Source organism: Rhinolophus ferrumequinum, chromosome 18 (assembly GCF_004115265.2).
Source record: "Rhinolophus ferrumequinum isolate MPI-CBG mRhiFer1 chromosome 18, mRhiFer1_v1.p, whole genome shotgun sequence".
NCBI lineage: Eukaryota > Metazoa > Chordata > Mammalia > Chiroptera > Rhinolophidae > Rhinolophus > Rhinolophus ferrumequinum.
The window spans coordinates 51719371-51737297 of NC_046301.1; the positions used below are offsets into that span (position 1 = coordinate 51719371).

The window sequence follows — 17927 nt, forward strand, 5'->3', positions numbered from 1 at the left end:
GGTGCCGTGTTCAATTTTAGTTGCAGGGGGCGGAGCCCACCATCCCTTGCGGGACTTGAGGAATTGAACTGGCAACCTTGTGGTTGAGAGCCCACTGGCCCATGTGGGAATCGAACCGGCAGCCTTCGGAGTTAGGAGCATGGAGCTCTAACCACCTGAGCCACCGGGCTGGCCCCTGGTTTATGATTTTTTTAAAAAGTTTTTATTGGGGAATATTAGGGAAGAGTGTGTTTTTCCAGGACCCATCAGCTCCAAGTCAAGTCGTTGTTTTCAATCTAGTTGTGGATGGCACAGCTCATTGGCCCATGTGGGAACAGAACCGGCGACATTGGTATTATGAGCACTGTGCTCTAACCAACTAAGCCAACCAGCTGCCCCATAGAATGGCTTATGATTTATTCAACCACCTGTACCTAAGTCAAAGAGGAGGATGTTTAGCTTCACACATAACAAGAGAACTGCAAGTGACAACTACAGTGAGATACCATTTTCACCTATAACACTGGCTAAGGTAAAATTGAACACAATGCTGGTGAGGATTTGTGGAAACAGGAAGTATATCTATTACTGGTGGGCAATAAAATGGCCCCTCTAAGAGGTGGTGATCACTATCAAAATAGCAAGTTTTGTCCCCTTGATCAACCAACTCCTGAAAGCATCCTCCAGTTATACTTGCACTTGGATGAGATGATGTGGGTATTTATTACTAACAGGAAAATATGGGAAATTATCTAAATGTCCATATTAGGACCAATTAGGAGACTGGCTACAAAACTTATGGTACACCCAAACAATGAAAACTCTGCCAACCTTGAAAAGAATGTGTTTGGGGCTGGGTGGGAATCTTTATATGCTGATAGAAACTATCTCAAAAATATATTATTAAATAAATGGAGAGTTACTTTTAAAGTACATATGGTACACAAATGTTCATAGCAGCACTATTCACAATTGCCAAAAGGTGAAAAAAACCAACGTCCATCAACTGATACATGAGTAAACAAAATGTGATATATACAAACCATGGGATAGTGTTCATCCATAAAAAGGAATGAAGCACTGATACACGCTACAACATGGATGAACCTCAAAAACATGTTGAGTGAAAGAAGTTAGACACAAAAGGACATATATTGTATGAGTCCATTTATATGAAATATCGAGAATAGGCAAACCCATAGAGAGAGAAATTAGATTAGTATTTCTGAGGGCAGTAGGGGGAGGGAAGAATGAGGAGCAATTGCTTAATGGGGGTACGGGGGTTTTCTTCTGGGGCAATGAACATGTCTTGGAACCAGAAAGAGGTGATGGTTGCACAACACTGTGAATGTGCTAAATGCCACTGAATTGAACACTTTAAATATTTACAATGGTGAATTTTACATTATATGAATTTTACAATATAAGAAAGTATATGTTGCCCACTATCATTCATGTAGAAGTGGGGAAAATATATATGTATGTTTGCTTGAATGAACATAAAACATCTCTGGAAGGACATGTAAGAAACATGTCTCTAGGAAGTGAACTGGGTGGTAGAAGACAGGAGAGAGAGAAATGTTTTTCTGAATACCTGGCTTCAGAAAGGGTTCCATCCAGGTTGCCATCCTGTGGCTCTCCACCTGGTGGACCCTAGAGACATCCACTCCAACAATGAAGTGACCCCAGCAGAAGGAAGTTTCCCTCAGCCCAATCATCAACCAAAATCCCAGGGACAGAATCTCGTTGGTATGCATGTGTCCATGTCCATCCCTGGACCAATCAGGGTTGCCCAGGGAGATGGGCCACAGCACTCATTGGCTGAGCTGGATGGGGTGGAGTCAGCCCCTCCTACTCTCATTGAATTAGAGAAGGGAAAGCAAGGAGCTGGAGCCCTGGAAGGGAGAAAGGGTGCCAGCAGGGAAAAGGTGGGATGAAAAGAAATCCCATGCACTCATCTCTGGAAACATGGCCCTCCCCATTCCCCTACTTGAGGACGCTGAGGGCCAGCGGGAAGCCAAGGCAGTCTAACCAAGGATCTGGACCCCATCTTCAGAGGAACATGTGGCATCTGGGAGCTCCACCAAGTCTAATATTGAAGGGTGAGCAGTTACATCGATCATCCCACTTCTACAACCAAATCAGACCTTTACACTTTTTTCTCTTCTCCGTTTGTTCTTATCCCAGAACAAAGGGCCTGGGAAACTTTCAATGCTCCACAGCCCACAAGCCCCCCACCCCACTCCCACCTACACTGCAGAAAATTTTGCAATGTATCTGCCTTCCTGGAGCAGGAGCTCCCCATCCAGTTTCACATTTCGTGCCCTGGGGTACTAAGAAGAACCACTGGGTTTGTTGATGACCCAACCAGGACTGGGCCGAGAAGGATCAGACCCACAGAGGGTGGCTCGAAGGAGAGAGCAGGGGAAGGATAAAGGAAGGGAGAGGAGATATTGAGGAGTGGGGTGTGTGTGGTCCTGAGGAATAAGGGGAGAGCTTCCTGACTGAATCATCACCAAGTACCCCCAGCTCGGAAACATTTTGTCCATCAAAATGCATTTGAAATAATGACCCACTGGGTGCTTCATTTTCTCATTCATCAAAAAAACAAAACAAAGATTTATTGAGCCCCTGTACTATGCTTCGCACTCAGTAGGACCTCAGAACAGTCCTTGTACAGAGGAGGAAACAGGCTCAGCGTTTTTGCCACTGAGTCACAGGCAGGATTCGAACCCAAGCCAACCTGGTTGCCAAACCCACAGATGAGTTTCCTTGAGATGGATGGGACAGTAAAGAGGCCTTCAGGAGGGACTCAGTGCTACTCCAAGCAAGACCTTGGAACTGGGATTTCCCACGGCTGCGTGGCTCTCAGCACTGGGGAGTTTGACTGGGTCCTGACTCCTTAAGACTCTCCCTTTAAAACCTGGATCTCAGAGTGGATTTTGAGGTTTAATAACATTCCGTCTCTCCTGGATCTCTAAGGAGGGAAATGTGGCAGGGGCCATTATGGACGGAGAGAGGAACTCAGTTAGAATGGGGGTGGGGTCTCAGAGGAAAAGGGAAGCCCAGTGCTTGCACAGCTCAAAGGGCCAAGGCACACCAGTGCCTCAGTTTGCTCATCTGTTATAGCAGCAATGAAAACAGCTGCGTGTCACAAGGGTGTCTCGTGCACAGCTGCTGTCTGGGATATAGTTAGCGTGCAAACGGAGGGTGTCCAGCAGCTCCAGCAGTCCAGCCCCGTCTGGGTATGCTGCCTGAGGCTGAGCCCATCTGGTTAAGGGGCAGCCATTAAGTCCTATAGGGCACAGTTCCTGTCCATGATGAGAAGTTCCTGAGAGCTGGAGGGTCGGTTGTCATGGGGACGACCTTAACAGTCTCTATGGTGACAGGTTGGTGGGCGGGCCCCTGCAGACAGGGAAAGCCTTGGAAGACAGGTGTTCTGTTACCTCAGACTCCACAATTTGGTCTCCATAGCAATAGCTGTGGAGTCCAAGCTGCCTGGGAGTAGAGCTTGGAGTGTGGCAAGGAGCTGGGGTAGCCCTGAGAAAAGGGCAGCCCGTTTCCATGGTGAGAGCTGGAGAACTGAATGTTGGTTCACTCCTGGGACAGTTGGAGGGGGGGTGGTCTCCATGGCTGTTCTGTACCTCAGGGTGGGGACAGCAGAAGTGGAGTTGAAAGTCTCTGGGATGGGGGCCAGTGAGATGGGGAACATGTGGTATCCATGGTTACAGAGGAGGGAGGTACTATCTCCATGGGTGTGACTGATGAGAGAAGGGCTGTGTGACTCTAGGTGACAGGTAGAAGCTGGGCTGGTCACCTTGGTGACAAAGGGAAGTGGGGCGGCTTGCCACTATAGCGAGTAACATGGATCTTATGGGTCTCCAGGCCTGGGGGATGGTCTCTTTGGTGACAGCCAGGAAAAAGGACATCAGGTGGGGGCGGAATTGCTCCCCCCAGAGAGATACCTGAGGGGTGGGGCACGGCCCCCAGTCTTGCAAGCCAGTTGGGGCATGTCAATCTGTCTTAGCAGTGACAAAGGGATCTCTCCTGAAATTAGAGAGGTGAAGATGTTCTCCATGGTGACCTGGGGACTTGGCCTGTTACTACGGAAACTTCAGGGGACTCTCGAGGGAGGAAGGAAAGATGGGAGTATCCAATCTCCAGGTCATCGTGCAGGAGAGGACAGGAGCCCACAGTATCCAAGTGACTATGGGGGCGTGGTCACTTGTCGAACTTTGTGGTTTCTGGTTTCTCTATAGGTGATGGGAGAAAGGTTCAATGTCCAGGTGATCGTTATGTCTTCATTCTCCAGGGAGATGCAGAGGGCATGTGGCCAGTCTCCAAATAATCCCTGGGGTCCAGCCTCCAGGCGACCGCGGGGGTAGTTCCGTGGGCGTCCAGATGACCTCGGGAGGCATAGCCAGTCTTCAGGAGACCTCGGGGTCTGCTAGCCGCCAGGGGTCCTCAGAGGGTGTGCCCCCCCGTCTCCGGGAGAGTCGGGGGAGGAGGGGAAATCCACTGTCCAAGAAAAGTGGGGCTTGATCGGTGTCCAGGGGGCTCCAGGGAACTTGTCTCCCGGGACTGGCCAGTCTCTGGGGCCCTCGGGGGCGTGATCAGTGTTCAAGGACCGCAGGAGGCCGCAGGGGAGGTGGTCCGTCTCCATGGGACAGCAGGGCACTCGGCCAGTCGCCAAGCGCCAAAGCCGTCGGTGCCCTGGGCCTAGACGCGCAGCGGGGTCCAGGCGGCGGGGTCGCGCGCACCTCCAGCCCAGCCACCACCTCCCGCCCAGCCCCAGCCCCAGCCGCCAGGTGCGGGGTCCGGCGCGCCAGGCGCTCGGTAGCAGTAGACGCCGAAGAGGCGGCGTGCGGCGTCGGGGAAGCCGAGGCTGCGCACACCGGGCCGGCTGCCGCCGCAGCGCGCGCGCGGGTTCACGATGGGGTAGCGCGCACTCCCGTCGGCCAGCCAGCCCGCGGTGCAGCGGTCCAGCAGCTGCAGCTTCCACGCGGCGAACAGCTGCCCCACTTTGGCCACGGCCGCGCCGCGCGCCGCGCACGCGCGCGCTGCTCCAGAAAAGGGCACGGGCCGCAGCGGCTTCAGAAAGAACACGCGCCCTACGGGGAGTACGGGGAGTGGTTAGGGCCGCTCCGGGAACCTGGCCTCCTCATTATGTAGGATGCCTCCCCGTCCCCCCAGCCTCAGGATTCAGGAGCACCCCCTCCCCTGCAGCTCAGGACCCCAGTCTCGGCCTGGGCAGCATTGATTGGCACGCCGAGGCGGTCCGGGAGAAGAGCTCTCCAGGTCTGGCCCACTGAGAGCCGGTGTGGGTAGGAAGGGCGGGGAGCGAGGGAACTGAGGGGGTTGGAGGGGGGAGAGAGAGAGGGAGGGCTATCCCAGAGAGGCCCGTCAGGGAGAGGGGCCCTCTTCCCAGGGGCGGGCCTACGCACCCGGGAGGTTGGACGTGAAACAGAAGGCGTCGTAGCGTTCCTCGGCGTTATGGCGGTAGCCGTAGTTGCGAACGCCCCCGGAGGCACCACCGCCTACCCCGCCGCTCCCGGCCCTGCCCCGGCCGCCGCAGGGCTCACGGGGCTGGCTGACTGGGTACTGCACCGAGCCGTCGCGCAGCCAGCCTGCGTTGCACCAGTCCAGGCCGTCGCGCCAGGCCGCATGCAGCTGCTCCGCTGATGCCAGGATGCCGTCCTGCTCAGCGCAAGCGCGCTGCGCCTCTGTGAAGGTCAGCTTATAGCGGCCTCCACGGGGGTGGTAAGGGAACACCACGCCTGGGAGAACATACGGGAGTCAGCTCAGGCCCTCCAGCGAACCCCCACCCACCTGACATCTGGGGTGCCGTGTGACTCTTCAACCTAGATATTCCAGTCCATCCTTCACTCTGGTCTGAGACCTGGCTATACCTTTTTCCAGCTCACACCCCTCATGACTCCCTTTAACTTAAGCTTAGTTCATTTGACCCTCCTCCTTAATATACTTAATTGTGTCCACCCTCTTTCCTCAGCTGGAGACCTTCGCTCATGTTCTTTCCACTTGTTGAACTCCTAGTCATCCTTCAAAACCTAGCTCCCACAAACCTCCCCCATTCCGTCCTATGTGCTTCTGACGTTCTCGTGGCACTGGGATCTTCCCTCTGGTCAAGCCCTGAGTTCACAAAGCTGGGAATGCCTATGTCCAGTGCAGACTCCCCACACTGGAAGGCCCGGAAAAGTTGACCCTGGGCAAAGCTCCCTTTGATTTCCAGCATTGTCCAGGGCAGTACTCATTGGCTTCGTTCCACCATCAGTTCTTACAACTTGTCCCTCATCTGACTCACAGTCAGTTTGGCTCACAAGTGTTGTGTGTGTCTGTGTTTGAAGGGCAGACCTTGGGGTGAGTTGGGTACTCTCAATAGATGGAGGAAGGAGGTGAACAGGGCCAGGGAGAAGACCTGGGGTTCAAGTCCTGGCTCTACTACTCACTAGTATGTGCCCTGGGCAAGGCTCTAACCTCTCTGAGCCAGTTGTATCACCCTAGGGTTTTAGGGAAAATTAAATGTAAGACTCCAGAGAGCTCTTCAACCAAACACCTGGCACATAGAAAATGCCCAATAAAGGAGAGCTGCTGCTATTATTGTTGATTGTTGCTATTTGCTATCGTTGGGAAGTTCAGCAAGTGAAGGCCCTAAATCGCTTCTAGCATCTTCTAAATGACTGAAGGAGGCAAACCAGGTGGGAGGAAATTCTTCAGATAGAAACCCCACCTCCCAGCTCCAGTCAGCCAATCAGAGCATCCTCTCTCCCAGCCACAGTAATGGGCTCACAGATAGGCACATGACTCAAAGCTCGGCCAATGAGGGACAACTCTGGGACTCTAGATAGCACTCCTAGGAAATCAGTTGCTAAGCTGGGAGGGTGAAAGCCTGGCACAAATATTTGGTTTCATCAGGAGGAACTTGCCAGAGGAAAGCCCATACAGGAAAGCAGAGCAGAGGGAGGGATTCCTGACATGGTGTGAGTGCCTGGATCTCACTGTGCCTGAATTCCTCTCCAGGGTTTCCCAAATCCTCACTATCGACATTTTTGGATCATTCTTTGCTGTGGGGGACTATCCTGTACTTTGTGGTATATTTTGCAGCATCCCTGGCCTCTACCCACCAGATGCCACGAACAGTCATCTTCCAGACATTGCAATATACCTGGATAGCAAAAGTCACCTTGAATCAGAACCTACCCCACCCAGCCTCTAAATTCTTTCAGGCGAACAATTTGGTTTCTGTCCCTTGCAATACTCTCCCTTCTCCTCCCTTAGAAAAACATCTCATCCTGCCCACAGACTGGTCACCTTCCAGGTCCAGCTTGACCATGCCAGTGTCATCCTCCAGCTCATTGGTGACCTCACATTCATAGCGCCCATAGTCCTGTAGCGTGACGTTTCGGAGAACCAAGGAGGCGTCCCCGGGACCATCACCCTGCAGCTCGGCCCGCCCTCGGTAGCTGCCAAACGCCCGGTGCTGGGGGCCCAGCGCCACGAAGACATCGGTAAAGGCCAGCGGGTCCACCACCTTGGTCCACTTGAGGCGGACGCCGTCGTGGCTGTGGGTGGCTGCCTCGTAGTGGTAACGGCAGGGCAAGACGATGGTGCCACCCCGGTGGCTGACCACCTGCCCGGGCGCCGTCTGCACCACCACCGAGCCTGACTCACCCTCTGTGGGCGACCAAAGAGGGTTCAGAAGAGGTCCTACGGGCAGGGCAGGGAATCTGGGGAGGGGGACGCTGGGAAAGGGATGTGGTTAGAAAACTTGGGTGGGGGTCAGGAAATCAGATGGGTAAAGGGGCTAACAGAGAAGACGGGAGGGGAAGGAGATGGGGGCACTGTGGCCATCAGGAATGCCCAACGCCCAACCCTTCCCCCCATGCACCTGGGCATCACACTTGGCCACAGCTCCTAACTCACCGAGCACGTGCACGACCTTCTTTCGGCCACGCTGCGCCGCTGTGGGGGCCGCGAGCAGTAGGACTCCCCAGGCCGCGGCCCAGAGCGCGCCGGGACCGAGGGCCGCCCGAGCCCATACCTGGGGGCACCGGGCGCTCAGTCCAACCTCCTGGCCTTTGCCTTTCAGAGGACTAGCCCCTAGGCCTTCCTTCTCCGCGGCGAGGACTTCTCACGTGCCCCGGCCTCCTCCGCGGCTAGGCTCCCAAGGGACTCCCCCAAAAAGGCTGGCAGACCCCGCCTCCCCTTTCCTCTCCTGGGACCTCACACCTGCGCTCCTGAGCAGAGCCGACGCCCCTGGACTCACCCTCACTTAGTCCTGCGCGGCAACCCGCCTGATCCCCAACACTAACGACTCGGAGCCCCGCCCGCTTCTTTCTCCGGCCCAGGCCCGGGAAGGGGGGAGGGGGAGGAGCTGGAGTAGCGGCAGCGGCAAGGTTATCCTTGCGCCAGGAGACTGCAGCAAACCGGGGCGGGGGGGGGAGAGGGGGTGGGGAGGTAGAGAGAGGGAGACAAACAGAGAGGGAGAGCAAAGGGAAAGAGAAAAGCAGGGAGAGAGGGACACAGAGAGGGAGAGACAGAGGAGAGCGAGAGCGAGAGGGAGAAAGAGAAGAGGAAGGAAAGACGGAGAGACAGAGATGCAGTGAGAGAGACAGAGACTGAAAAGGAGAGAGGAGAGAGAGCAAGAGGGAGAGAGAGAAGAGGGAGACATGGGGGTAGGGAGAAACTGAGAGACTCAGAGGAGAGAAGGGGACCAGGAAAAAAAAAAGAGGGAGAATAAAGAACGGAGACAGAGAGAGATAGAGGAGAGGCAGAGAGTTAGTGAAAGAGGGTGATAGACGGAGAGGAGATGGGAGAGACGGAGCAGGAGAGAGACACGCAGGGACGTGGAAACAGAGACAGAATCCAGAGAGGGACCTATTGGGACCCGCGCTGCGGTCCCACTCACCATTCTGCCCATACGGCCCCCGCCGAGTGGTCCCTACGCGCTGGGACTGCGCTCCCGGCACATCCGGGAAGGACTAGACCGGTACCTGCGGGCGGCGCAATCCCGGCGTCTGCCTGCAAGGGGAGGAGGGAGGCGGACAAGGTTGGGGGGGGGCGTTAAAGGGAACGCGGAGGCACACAGTCCAAGAAGAGGAAACCCAGGCGCGGCTCCGGCATTGGAAGGAACGCGCTGACAGTGCGTGGCAGGACCGGGTCCCTGCCTCTGCTGGCTGACCGTAGGCTTGCGAAGGAAACTCTCTGGGCCTCAGTTTAACCATCTTTAAAATGGGGGAGAGGGACTTAATGGAGTCTTTCAGTCAGGATGCCCTGCGTGGCTAGGGGACTGAGTAACCTGGGAAAAGGGCTTGGCCTGTAGCTCTGTTTTCCGTTTGTCACTGGATAACCATCGCAGGGACGTGGGCTCTGGTACCAAAAAGGTACTCATTCTGTGTGATGGGAGCACCACAAGTCACCCACTTATGCAGCAACGGATCCAAATCCAACCCTGCCTCTCACTCGCTGTGGGACCTTGGATGAGAGCTTGGTCTCTCTGAACCTCAGTTTCCAGCTCTGGGAAATGGAGGGCTAATTCTTTGGTGAAGATCCAACGGCTAGACATACAATAGGTGCAGAGTAAGTAGTGGTAGGCATGTGGAGCAGGGGAGTCTGATCAAGCCCCTGACTCCACTCTGGGCCCATCCCCCCTGAACCTGGCTCTTCATCCAGGCTCAATAATCAAACCAGGAAATAATGAGCCCTTGGCTGCCTCCCCAGGCTGTTTCCCCAAAATATGAGCCAACTGTACAGCAGAGGCAGGGTTATGGGCTCTGCGGTAGAATTGACTGGGGCTCAGTTCCTAGCTTGGCTGCATCCAGGAGGTGTGACCTTGGATCAGGACCTTCACCACCTGCAGGCTCAGTTTCTCCATCTGGAATATGGGGTGAGATCCAGCATATAGCATGTGAGGTTAGCCCTTGGCGTGGTATACAGTGCTTAATAGCTGTTCCACACTATTAATTATTATAATTTATCGGCAGAGTTAGGACGATGGACTCCTCCTGACTGTGACTTCAGGCAGGTTCTGGTTCTCTCTGAGCCTCAGTTTTCCCCATCTAGAAGATGGAGCTATGTATACCAACCAGAGGCAGAGTTCTGCTGTCTGGCACCTCTAGTTGCTGACCTCCTGACAGTCACGCTGGCAGTGATGGGTGAGCTTTCGTGGGGTCTGAGAAGTGAGTCCCTCACCCCTGCCCCTTGAAACACTCAAGCAGCAACATTTTAGGCATCAAATGGGCTTTTACTAAAAGGATTCATGGGGGTAATGGGTAAATTCTGGGAGGGAGTAGAAGAATCCATGAGGGTTGGGGATTGGTGACAGCTGAGCATGGCTGTGGCCCCCTCTGTGCCAGAACACCTGGCCCTTGGGTCTCCCATCCCACCAGCTGGCCTTGAAACCATCACAGCCAGGACCAAAGAAACCAGGGATATACCTCCTGCCTCTAAAAATCCCAACCCACCCTTTGGGAGGCAGGGCCGGCTGGGTGTGTAAATGGAGTCCTGGGGAGTCCCACAGCCCCCTCAGTGCTGCTTTTTGTGGAGGGATGGGGGGCTGGGGGAAAGGCGCAGGAAGAAGGAGGGCCACAGCAGGCAGCGGCAGGCCAGCAGGTGGGGGCCCAGTGCATACAGCAGGTTGCATATGAAGAAGCAGGTCCAGGCATCCTCGGGCACACGGTAGGTGAAGGGTGTGCGCAGGTGCATGGAGGCACCCATGTGTGAGAACTGCGCCTGGTGGCCACACAGGGAGGTTGGATGTCAGGCGCTGGGAGAGAACCAGTCCTGGCATCACCAACATCCCACCCTGGAGAGCCCAGAGGTTCCCCGTCCCCTTCTCGCTGGCTCTTCTGACCTACCTGTCTCCCCTTTCCAGTCCCTCTGTCTCTAAACATCCCTGTCCCTACAGGTCCTGTCTGTCCTTGTACATCTGTCTGTGAGCCTCTCCCCCGCTGCCTTACAAGAACCATTTTCACTTCCTCTGCTGGGCCCTGTAGTCCATCTCTCTGACCTGGGTCCAGCTCTTCCCCTCTCCCTCCTTTCCCCACCCCCTGCAGCTGCCCTTACACAAGTCCTGTCAGTTCTGTCCCATAGAACTGCCCTGACCTGGTCCCAGCCTTCATTATATTCCCATCATGAACCCAGAAACTGGCCCCCAGATCCGACTGGGTCCTCCGCTGCTCAAACACCTCCCTGGCTCCCCTTCTTTCTCCATACAAGCCCCAAAGCTGAGAGTTTAAAGCCCTCATCATCTAGCTGCCAATTTCTCTTGCCTCTCCCTTTAGCCTTGTTATGGCTCTGCTAAACCACTGTCCCCCTCTGGGCCTTTCCTTACGATGTTCCCCTTCCTGGAATGCCCTTCCCTACCCGTATGTCCAAGTCCAGTTCCTATGATCCCCTCTTCTAAGAAATCTGTCCCCGCTGGAGTCCCTCTCAGCCTCTGTCCCTCCCTTTCTTCAGTTCTGACCGCTGGGGTTGGAGGGTGTCTGTGTCTGGCTCTTTTTCCCCAGGAGGGAATCCTAGGGCACTGAACTGCGGCTGGGGTCTCTCAGGGGCCCAGCATAACTCTGCCCAGGACAAGCACGAAAGCAATTGATGGGTAGGCACACTTTCTTCCTTATGCACCTGCCCCTACCCCCCAACCCCGTCCCACCTCACCTGGCCGATGGCTCCAGCGAACACCAAGGTCCAGTCAGGCAGCCAGGAACAGCCAGGGAAGATGAGAGCATAGGCAGCCAGGCCGTAGAAAGGCAGTACATAGAACATGTACACCAGCATCTGGGGACACACAGCCAACAGGATGAGCAGCTGCCCCAGATGGGTCTCCTGAGACCCCCTCAGGTGGGGGCTCCAGGAAGAATCTGGCCAGTTTCAGATCCCCCCCAGGATGGAGGCTCTCTGTACATCCCACCCTGTGCAACTGCACCTCTATCTCCTTTTCGTATCCCCCACCACATAGACACCCTGAGCCCATCCACTTTATTCTTGGCCACAGTGATCAGCTATGCAACGGGCATGTGCTTCAAACTTGGCCAATCAAAGCCTGCCTGAGACTTGTGCTTAAGCTCTGGGGAAATAAGGACTCACATTCCTCTGGGGTGGCTAAGTAGGGTGGAAGGAAGCCTGGAGTTGCCCAAGACTGTCTCTGCCATCCCACAAAGGGACCACCTGGGAGTGGAGTGCATGCAAAGAGAATAGAGCCCAGAGACAGTGCTATCCTTGAGCTCCTGGATCCAGCCATACCTGAGGCTATATCTATACTTTTTTAGTTAGACAATGATTTCATTTGTGCTTCTGCCAGTTTGACTTGTGTTTCTGGCACCTGCTTCAAAGAGGCCCAGTGGACCCTACGCATGGCAGGACCATGCTCCTCTCCTCCCACCTGCCCTCTCACCTGCACCTTTGGGTAGGCCACAGGGTCCCGCAGGTATGGTTCATATTGATAGATATAGACAAAGCAGGCATCTGTGGGGCAGTCGAGAACCACCTGGAGCCAACAGATAAACCAACAACCCACCTCAAACATCCCTCCCACAGGAAGCCTTACCCATTCTCCCAGGAAGGCCCCGCATTCTTCACTCTGGTCTCCCCAGCCTTGGTTTTCTCCTCTGGCTGAGAATCCGCAGATATTGGAACTAGGGAGAAGTCTACAGGGAATAGGGTTTTGTGATGAAACACTCAGATCAGACTCAGTGAAGAACTTTCCTGGATGATCAGATGGGAGAACAGTGGCATTTCTTCACTGAGTAAAGAAACGTGTGTGGGAAGGGAAGGCCGAGGAGGGAGGCTGGAGGCAGGAGAGGGGTAGGTTAGCCAAACTCACAAGGCCCCGGAAGAGGGTGAAGAACCCAGCAAGGATGAGGTATATGACGAGGGCCAGGTCAGCTGGGCGCTGTAGGAGGCTCCTTTTTTGCTCCTCCTGCACCTGCCCCATGGGAGAGAGACAGCGTGAGAAATCGAGTATCCAACAGGCACCCCATAAAGGCTCATCCCTTCTTTCCTAATGACCAAGGAGACAATGTTTTTGACCAGAAACAACTCAAATTGGGGACAGTCAGGTATGTGGGCATAGGCCTGCCTAGGGGCAAGGCACTTACCACATTGGGGTTGCAGCAGGTTGGCACCTGGGACTGTTTGAAGACACTCAGGCCAGCCACGCATGGGACCAGCAAGTATGGGATGGTGAGGAAAAAGGCAGGTCTGATCTCTGAGCTGTATTTCCCTGTCATGGTAGGAGAGCTGGGTGTCACTCAGCGAGGATCTCCCGGGCCTGGCCAGGCCCTTTAACTGGGTCATGCTAGAGCCCCTGGATGAAAGTTATGATCCACAAATGCCATCCTTGCTCAAGCGCTAACACCTCTGGGTCCCCAGTGCCCACAAGGTGATGTCAGTGCTCCTCAGTCTGGCCTGCCTCGATCTACCTTCTGGACACAACTCTTATACTTTAGCTGTTCTTGGCTTCCCCTGGATACACCCCTCCAAGAGGAAATGAGGAGAGTGGGCAGGCTGCTGGTTTAGACCGTGCATGGAGAGACATGAGGAGACCCTCCACAGACACTGGGGAGGGGATGGAGGACCCCGCAGGGGCTTCCAGGTGCAGGGCATTGACTTAGCCCGGGAAGGCAGGATTCCTCAAAGCCAAGTCCTTACCAAGGATGTTTCCTGGGAGGAATACCAGGATGCTCATGACAAAAGACCCCAGCCAGTACAGTCCAAGGTTCCGGTATCTCATCCTGGGTGGGGGATGGAGGGGTGGCCACTAGATATGTGTTCCCCAGTCTCAGAGCCCCAGCCACGGCCCAGGGCCCACCCTGGGCTCCCTAGCTCTGGATCCCTCCCAGTTTTGCCCAGGATACAAGGGACGACAGGGAGTTGAATGAGGGAATAAACAGTCAGACCCTCTGTCCAAAGATAGAAGAGGCTGTTGAGGTGCAAGGCGGTACAAGAGAAGAGAGCTGGCCACCACTGTCACCTGTGACATTCCCTGGAACCTTCTCCAGGCCATGCCTGGCTGGAGCTCTAGAGAGGCCTCCTGACTTCCCCTACAGACACTTCTGGGCTTCCCCAGTCTGAGACCCCACCTGAGGAGTTGACCTGCTTCCCAGGGTCCGGGTGCCACCCCACCTATCCCACATACCTTCTGCGGATGGCGCCGGCCATGGCCAGGTACAGGAGGTAGTGAACGGTGCCATCCCAGTAGCAGATGTAGATTCCGTGCGAGGTGCGCAGGTACGGCTCGCCCTGTGGGGGCAGGCGAAGGGCTCAGACGCACAGCCAGGCGGGGGGAGTCCCAGGCCGCCCCCTACGTACCTCCTTAGTGTAGAACTCCATGAAGCCCATCAGGTAGCCATCTTCCTGGAGAGCAATAAGGAGGTCCACCACCGAGGTGAAGGCAAAGACGGCAAACACTGTGGGGAGGAGATGGGGGGCAGGCCTGGGTGTGGGCGGGGCCTGAGGCTGTGTCAGGGACCCAGATCCAGGCAAGGACTCTGCATGCAACTGCTCCTGGTCCCCACTCCACAGGTCACACGAACCATAGCCCTGCTTCAAAGGGAGGCATAGTCCCTGCCTTTGGGTGGGGATGGGAGTGTCCTAAGCTGGGAGAGGCACTGTCCCTGCCTTTAGGAAACTCCAGAATGATGGGAAAATACAGTCCCGTTCTTAGGACCTCCAAATCTGAAGAGGGAGGGCCTCTGAGCTTCCCCAATGAATGGGGGTTCTCCAGTCTCTCTGAGATTCCTCAGTCCAATGGGAGCCCTGCAAGGGCCGCGAGTCTGATGGAGGAGGTTTTGCTCACACAGTTCTCGTCCCTAGGACCCTCCCACTGACTCACCAGCATAGAGTGGGTCGTAGTAGATCTCCCCGCGGGACAAACTGTAGATTGCCAAGAAGAGCAGACCCAGGATCAGGGCACTCATCAAGGCCACCCCTAGGGGGCTGTAAAGAGGAAAACGAAGTCAGGGAAGCCAGGCCTAGCGCTGAGGACCCGCCCCACACTGGGGAGGGCAAGAGCAGACTCCGGGAAGCTCTAGGTGGTGAGGAGGAAGCATCTGTCCATCCAGGACTGCCGTTCCCTCAAACTGCCCTTTCTCATCTCTAGGCTCCTGCCTTGGCTGTTTCCTCCTCCTGGAAACTCCTTCCAGAAGTCTCTTTTCCACTTCTCAAACTTCTACTCATCCTTCATGGTCCATCCACATTGCTCCTCCTCCGGGAAGCCTTCTCTAACTCCTCACAAAGAATCATTGTGCAACTTGGGCCAGGCATCTGTCAACCCCTTCTGACTGTATGATTTATGCTATCTCTTGCTAATATGTGTTTGACTCAATTTGCTCAGTCAGTCATTCAACAATGCTGAGAACCTCTGTGGCCAGAGCCAGCACCCACCCTGCCAGACGATGTCCGTGCTCTCAGCTCTGTCCACCTCACTGTGTGAAGCTCCTGACTCCTCCCAGCTAAAGTCCAAACGCCTCCATCAGCTCCACCCCACCACTACTCTGATCTGTCCCCGTCATCCTGATAAGGCAGGTCAACCAGTTGCATAAACAATAGAAGCCAGGTCTCTGGGCAACCCCCAACACTTGGCAAACCAAGGCGCAGAGAGGGCAGAACCTATCCACGGTCACACATTCTGCCCGCCCCACACACCCTTTCCAGGTCCCTACCTTCTCTGGAACCCCTCTGATCCCTAGGATCCCCATTCCTGGTCCCATCTGACCAAAAATGCCAATTATAGTAGTCAGACGGGATCACACCAGAGACTTGCACACAATTTGTTATTTTTACCTGTAACTATAGGATGAGCTATAGGATTATGTTCATTACACAGTGAAGAAACAAGCTCCCAGAGGCAATCTGGAGCACTCAGGGTCCATGGGGATGGAGCCAAGAATTTGTACCCAAGGAGCCAACCCCTCAGTCAAGACTCCCTCTACCCCATGTTGTGGGAAACGTTGTGTTTGGGAGCGTGAGGGGCTTGCCAATGCCTGGTACCCAGTGGCTGGATGCACAGAGGCGGGGTCTAAGGTTAGCAGACACGAACACGGAGGTCAAGGCATTCAGGCGAAACTGAGACTAGGGGTAGGGTGGGTCAGCCCTGAACAGAAAAAGTCCCAGGCCTGAGACAGGAGACGGAGGGACTAGCTGGTTGGGGTGGTGCAGCAGAACGTGTGTGTGGCAAGAGCCGGGTCACCAGGGCCTTATCTGGGGCAATACTTTGACCCTTGGCGACTCTGGAGCCTGTGCTGGGCACATCCCTGGGAAAATCCCAGAAACGCTCTAAAAGCCTGCCCTTTTGGGGGGCTCTCCTTCTCAACATCCCTTCTCCCCAGACCCCAAACGTCCCTTCCACTCAGGCCTCAGACATCACAGGGGCACCCCTATCCCCAGCACACAGACTCTGGGCCGGCCGGAAGGGGACTTCCGGTTAGAGGGTTCTGACCCAGCCCCCATTCTGCCCCCCGGCCGGAGCGGCCAGGGGGCCCAGGGCTCGCTGGGAGCCAGGCTCGCCTCGCGAATCCTCTCTCCCGCCCCCTCCACACCCCCAACCCTTACCCCGCCCCCCCCCGCACGCACTGCGAGAGCGTCGAGACGTGGTTGAGCGCATAGGACACGGGGACCGCGCCGAGCGACAGAGCCGCTATCTTGCCCGCCAGCGGCGGGATGTCCATAGCGGCGGCGCCGGGACCCCAGCTCGGCCCCGCGCGACCTCCAGGGTGCTCCGCTCCTCGGCGGCGGCGCGTCTGGGCTGGAGGTTGCCAAGGACCCAGCCCGGCCCCGCCCCGCGCAAAGGTCGACCCCCGCTGCGCACTAGGCCGGCTGCCGCCGTTATGGCCCCCCCGCGCTCCCCAGGTGTCTCCGAGGCCCTTCCCTCTCGATGCCCTTACTGGACTCAGTGCGGTCCCCTACGTCCGGCCTCAGTTTCCCTATTAAATGGCTAAAACACGACGCCTAGGATGCTTCCGGTTGCTTCCCTGGGCCAGCAACTTCATTCAGAGAGAATTCGTTCTCTTGACCTGGTTCTGCACATCTGCTTTCTTCGTCCTGAGGCACCGGCTTCCCAACCTCGATCCCCTATGTTTCCCAGACCTCCCTCCCCCAAGATCAAGTGTGCGTAGCCCTTGAGCGCTGAAGGAGGAGGCATCTCACCGCTTGGGCGCAGTTCTCTTCAGAGCCCTTGGATTTGAGTTTTCACACGGGAACCACAGACACATTTAAACACGTGTCCAAGTGTGAAGCTTTGAGCCTGGGGGCCATCTCAGGGCAGGCGGCCACAGCCCTGGTTTGGGGTCCGTTAAAGGACTTGGTGATTCTGTGCTCTAAGATCCTTTCAAGTAGTAGCCTGGACACCTTATGGGCAGCTGAAGCCGGGCCCCTGCTTCTATGGGCGGGGTGGGAGAGAAGGGGCCCAAGGAGCCGGCTGAGATTTGGTGGGGGTGGAGCCAGTTTGGTGAGGAGTTTGGGAAGTGTTCTGGGCAAGAATAGTTCAGGCCTGGGGATGAGCAGCAGAAAGGAGCCTGGGTCTGGGAGAGGTGGGGAGCCACGGGAGGGTTCTAAACACCCTGGAGGCTGGGTTGGGTCCAGGGAGAGATGTAAAAGGGGTGGGGAGGGCTGGACCTAGAAGGGGGCTGCAGGGTAGGAATTAGGTCGCAGCCGTTTGTCACTCCCTCCAACCAGCCCCCGACTCTTGCCCATGTGGCACTTGTGGCAGCAGGAAAAGGTGAGCAGTGCCCACCAGATTCCTACCCTGGGGAGTGGGGGAACACAGTCTGGGGTTGGGGGAAGATTGAAACCTCACTGCTTCTCCATGCAGCCCCTTGGCCTGTGCCAGCTGGGTCCTATCTCTGAGCCTGGATGATATGATCTGGCCACGGAACTGACAGCTCCTTTCCCAGGTGCCGTTGCCCATGGGGTGAAGATCAGGTTCCCAAGCTGAC

At 55.8% G+C, this 17927-nt stretch overlaps 2 protein-coding genes across 2 annotated transcripts; both read right to left on the bottom strand.

The window, feature by feature from the left end:
* Positions 1-1126: 1126 nt before the first annotated feature.
* On the bottom strand, positions 1127-9040 carry HAPLN4 (hyaluronan and proteoglycan link protein 4). The gene is made up of 5 exons (XM_033134960.1): positions 8906-9040; positions 7921-8038; positions 7309-7671; positions 5424-5756; positions 1127-5090 (listed from the first exon to the last, which is right to left on the bottom strand). The coding sequence occupies exons 1-5, from the start codon at positions 8915-8917 to the stop codon at positions 4699-4701; spliced, it is 1218 nt and encodes a 405-aa protein (XP_032990851.1). The 5' UTR covers positions 8918-9040; the 3' UTR covers positions 1127-4698.
* A 1179-nt stretch (positions 9041-10219) lies between these two features.
* Positions 10220-16759, bottom strand: TM6SF2 (transmembrane 6 superfamily member 2). Its single transcript, XM_033135515.1, has 10 exons — positions 16567-16759; positions 14828-14931; positions 14305-14402; positions 14132-14235; positions 13645-13727; positions 13092-13216; positions 12818-12919; positions 12389-12481; positions 11653-11772; positions 10220-10728 (listed from the first exon to the last, which is right to left on the bottom strand). Exons 1-10 carry the CDS (start codon positions 16659-16661, stop codon positions 10522-10524), a joined length of 1131 nt encoding a protein of 376 aa, XP_032991406.1. The 5' UTR covers positions 16662-16759; the 3' UTR covers positions 10220-10521.
* Between the last annotated feature and the right edge of the window lie 1168 nt (positions 16760-17927).

Coding starts and splice junctions, on each gene's coding strand:
- TM6SF2 (XM_033135515.1), bottom strand. CDS start 16,661: ATGGACATCCCGCCGCTGGCGGGCAAGATAGCGGCTCTGTCGCTCGGC. Junction 13,728..14,131: donor GCCGGCGCCATCCGCAGAAG/GTATGTGGGATA, acceptor TCCCCCACCCAG/GATGAGATACCGGAACCTTG. Junction 10,729..11,652: donor TCGCTGGAGCCATCGGCCAG/GTGAGGTGGGAC, acceptor TGTGGCCACCAG/GCGCAGTTCTCACACATGGG.
- HAPLN4 (XM_033134960.1), bottom strand. Junction 7,672..7,920: donor GAAGGTCGTGCACGTGCTCG/GTGAGTTAGGAG, acceptor GGTCGCCCACAG/AGGGTGAGTCAGGCTCGGTG. Junction 5,091..5,423: donor TTTCACGTCCAACCTCCCGG/GTGCGTAGGCCC, acceptor TACTCCCCGTAG/GGCGCGTGTTCTTTCTGAAG.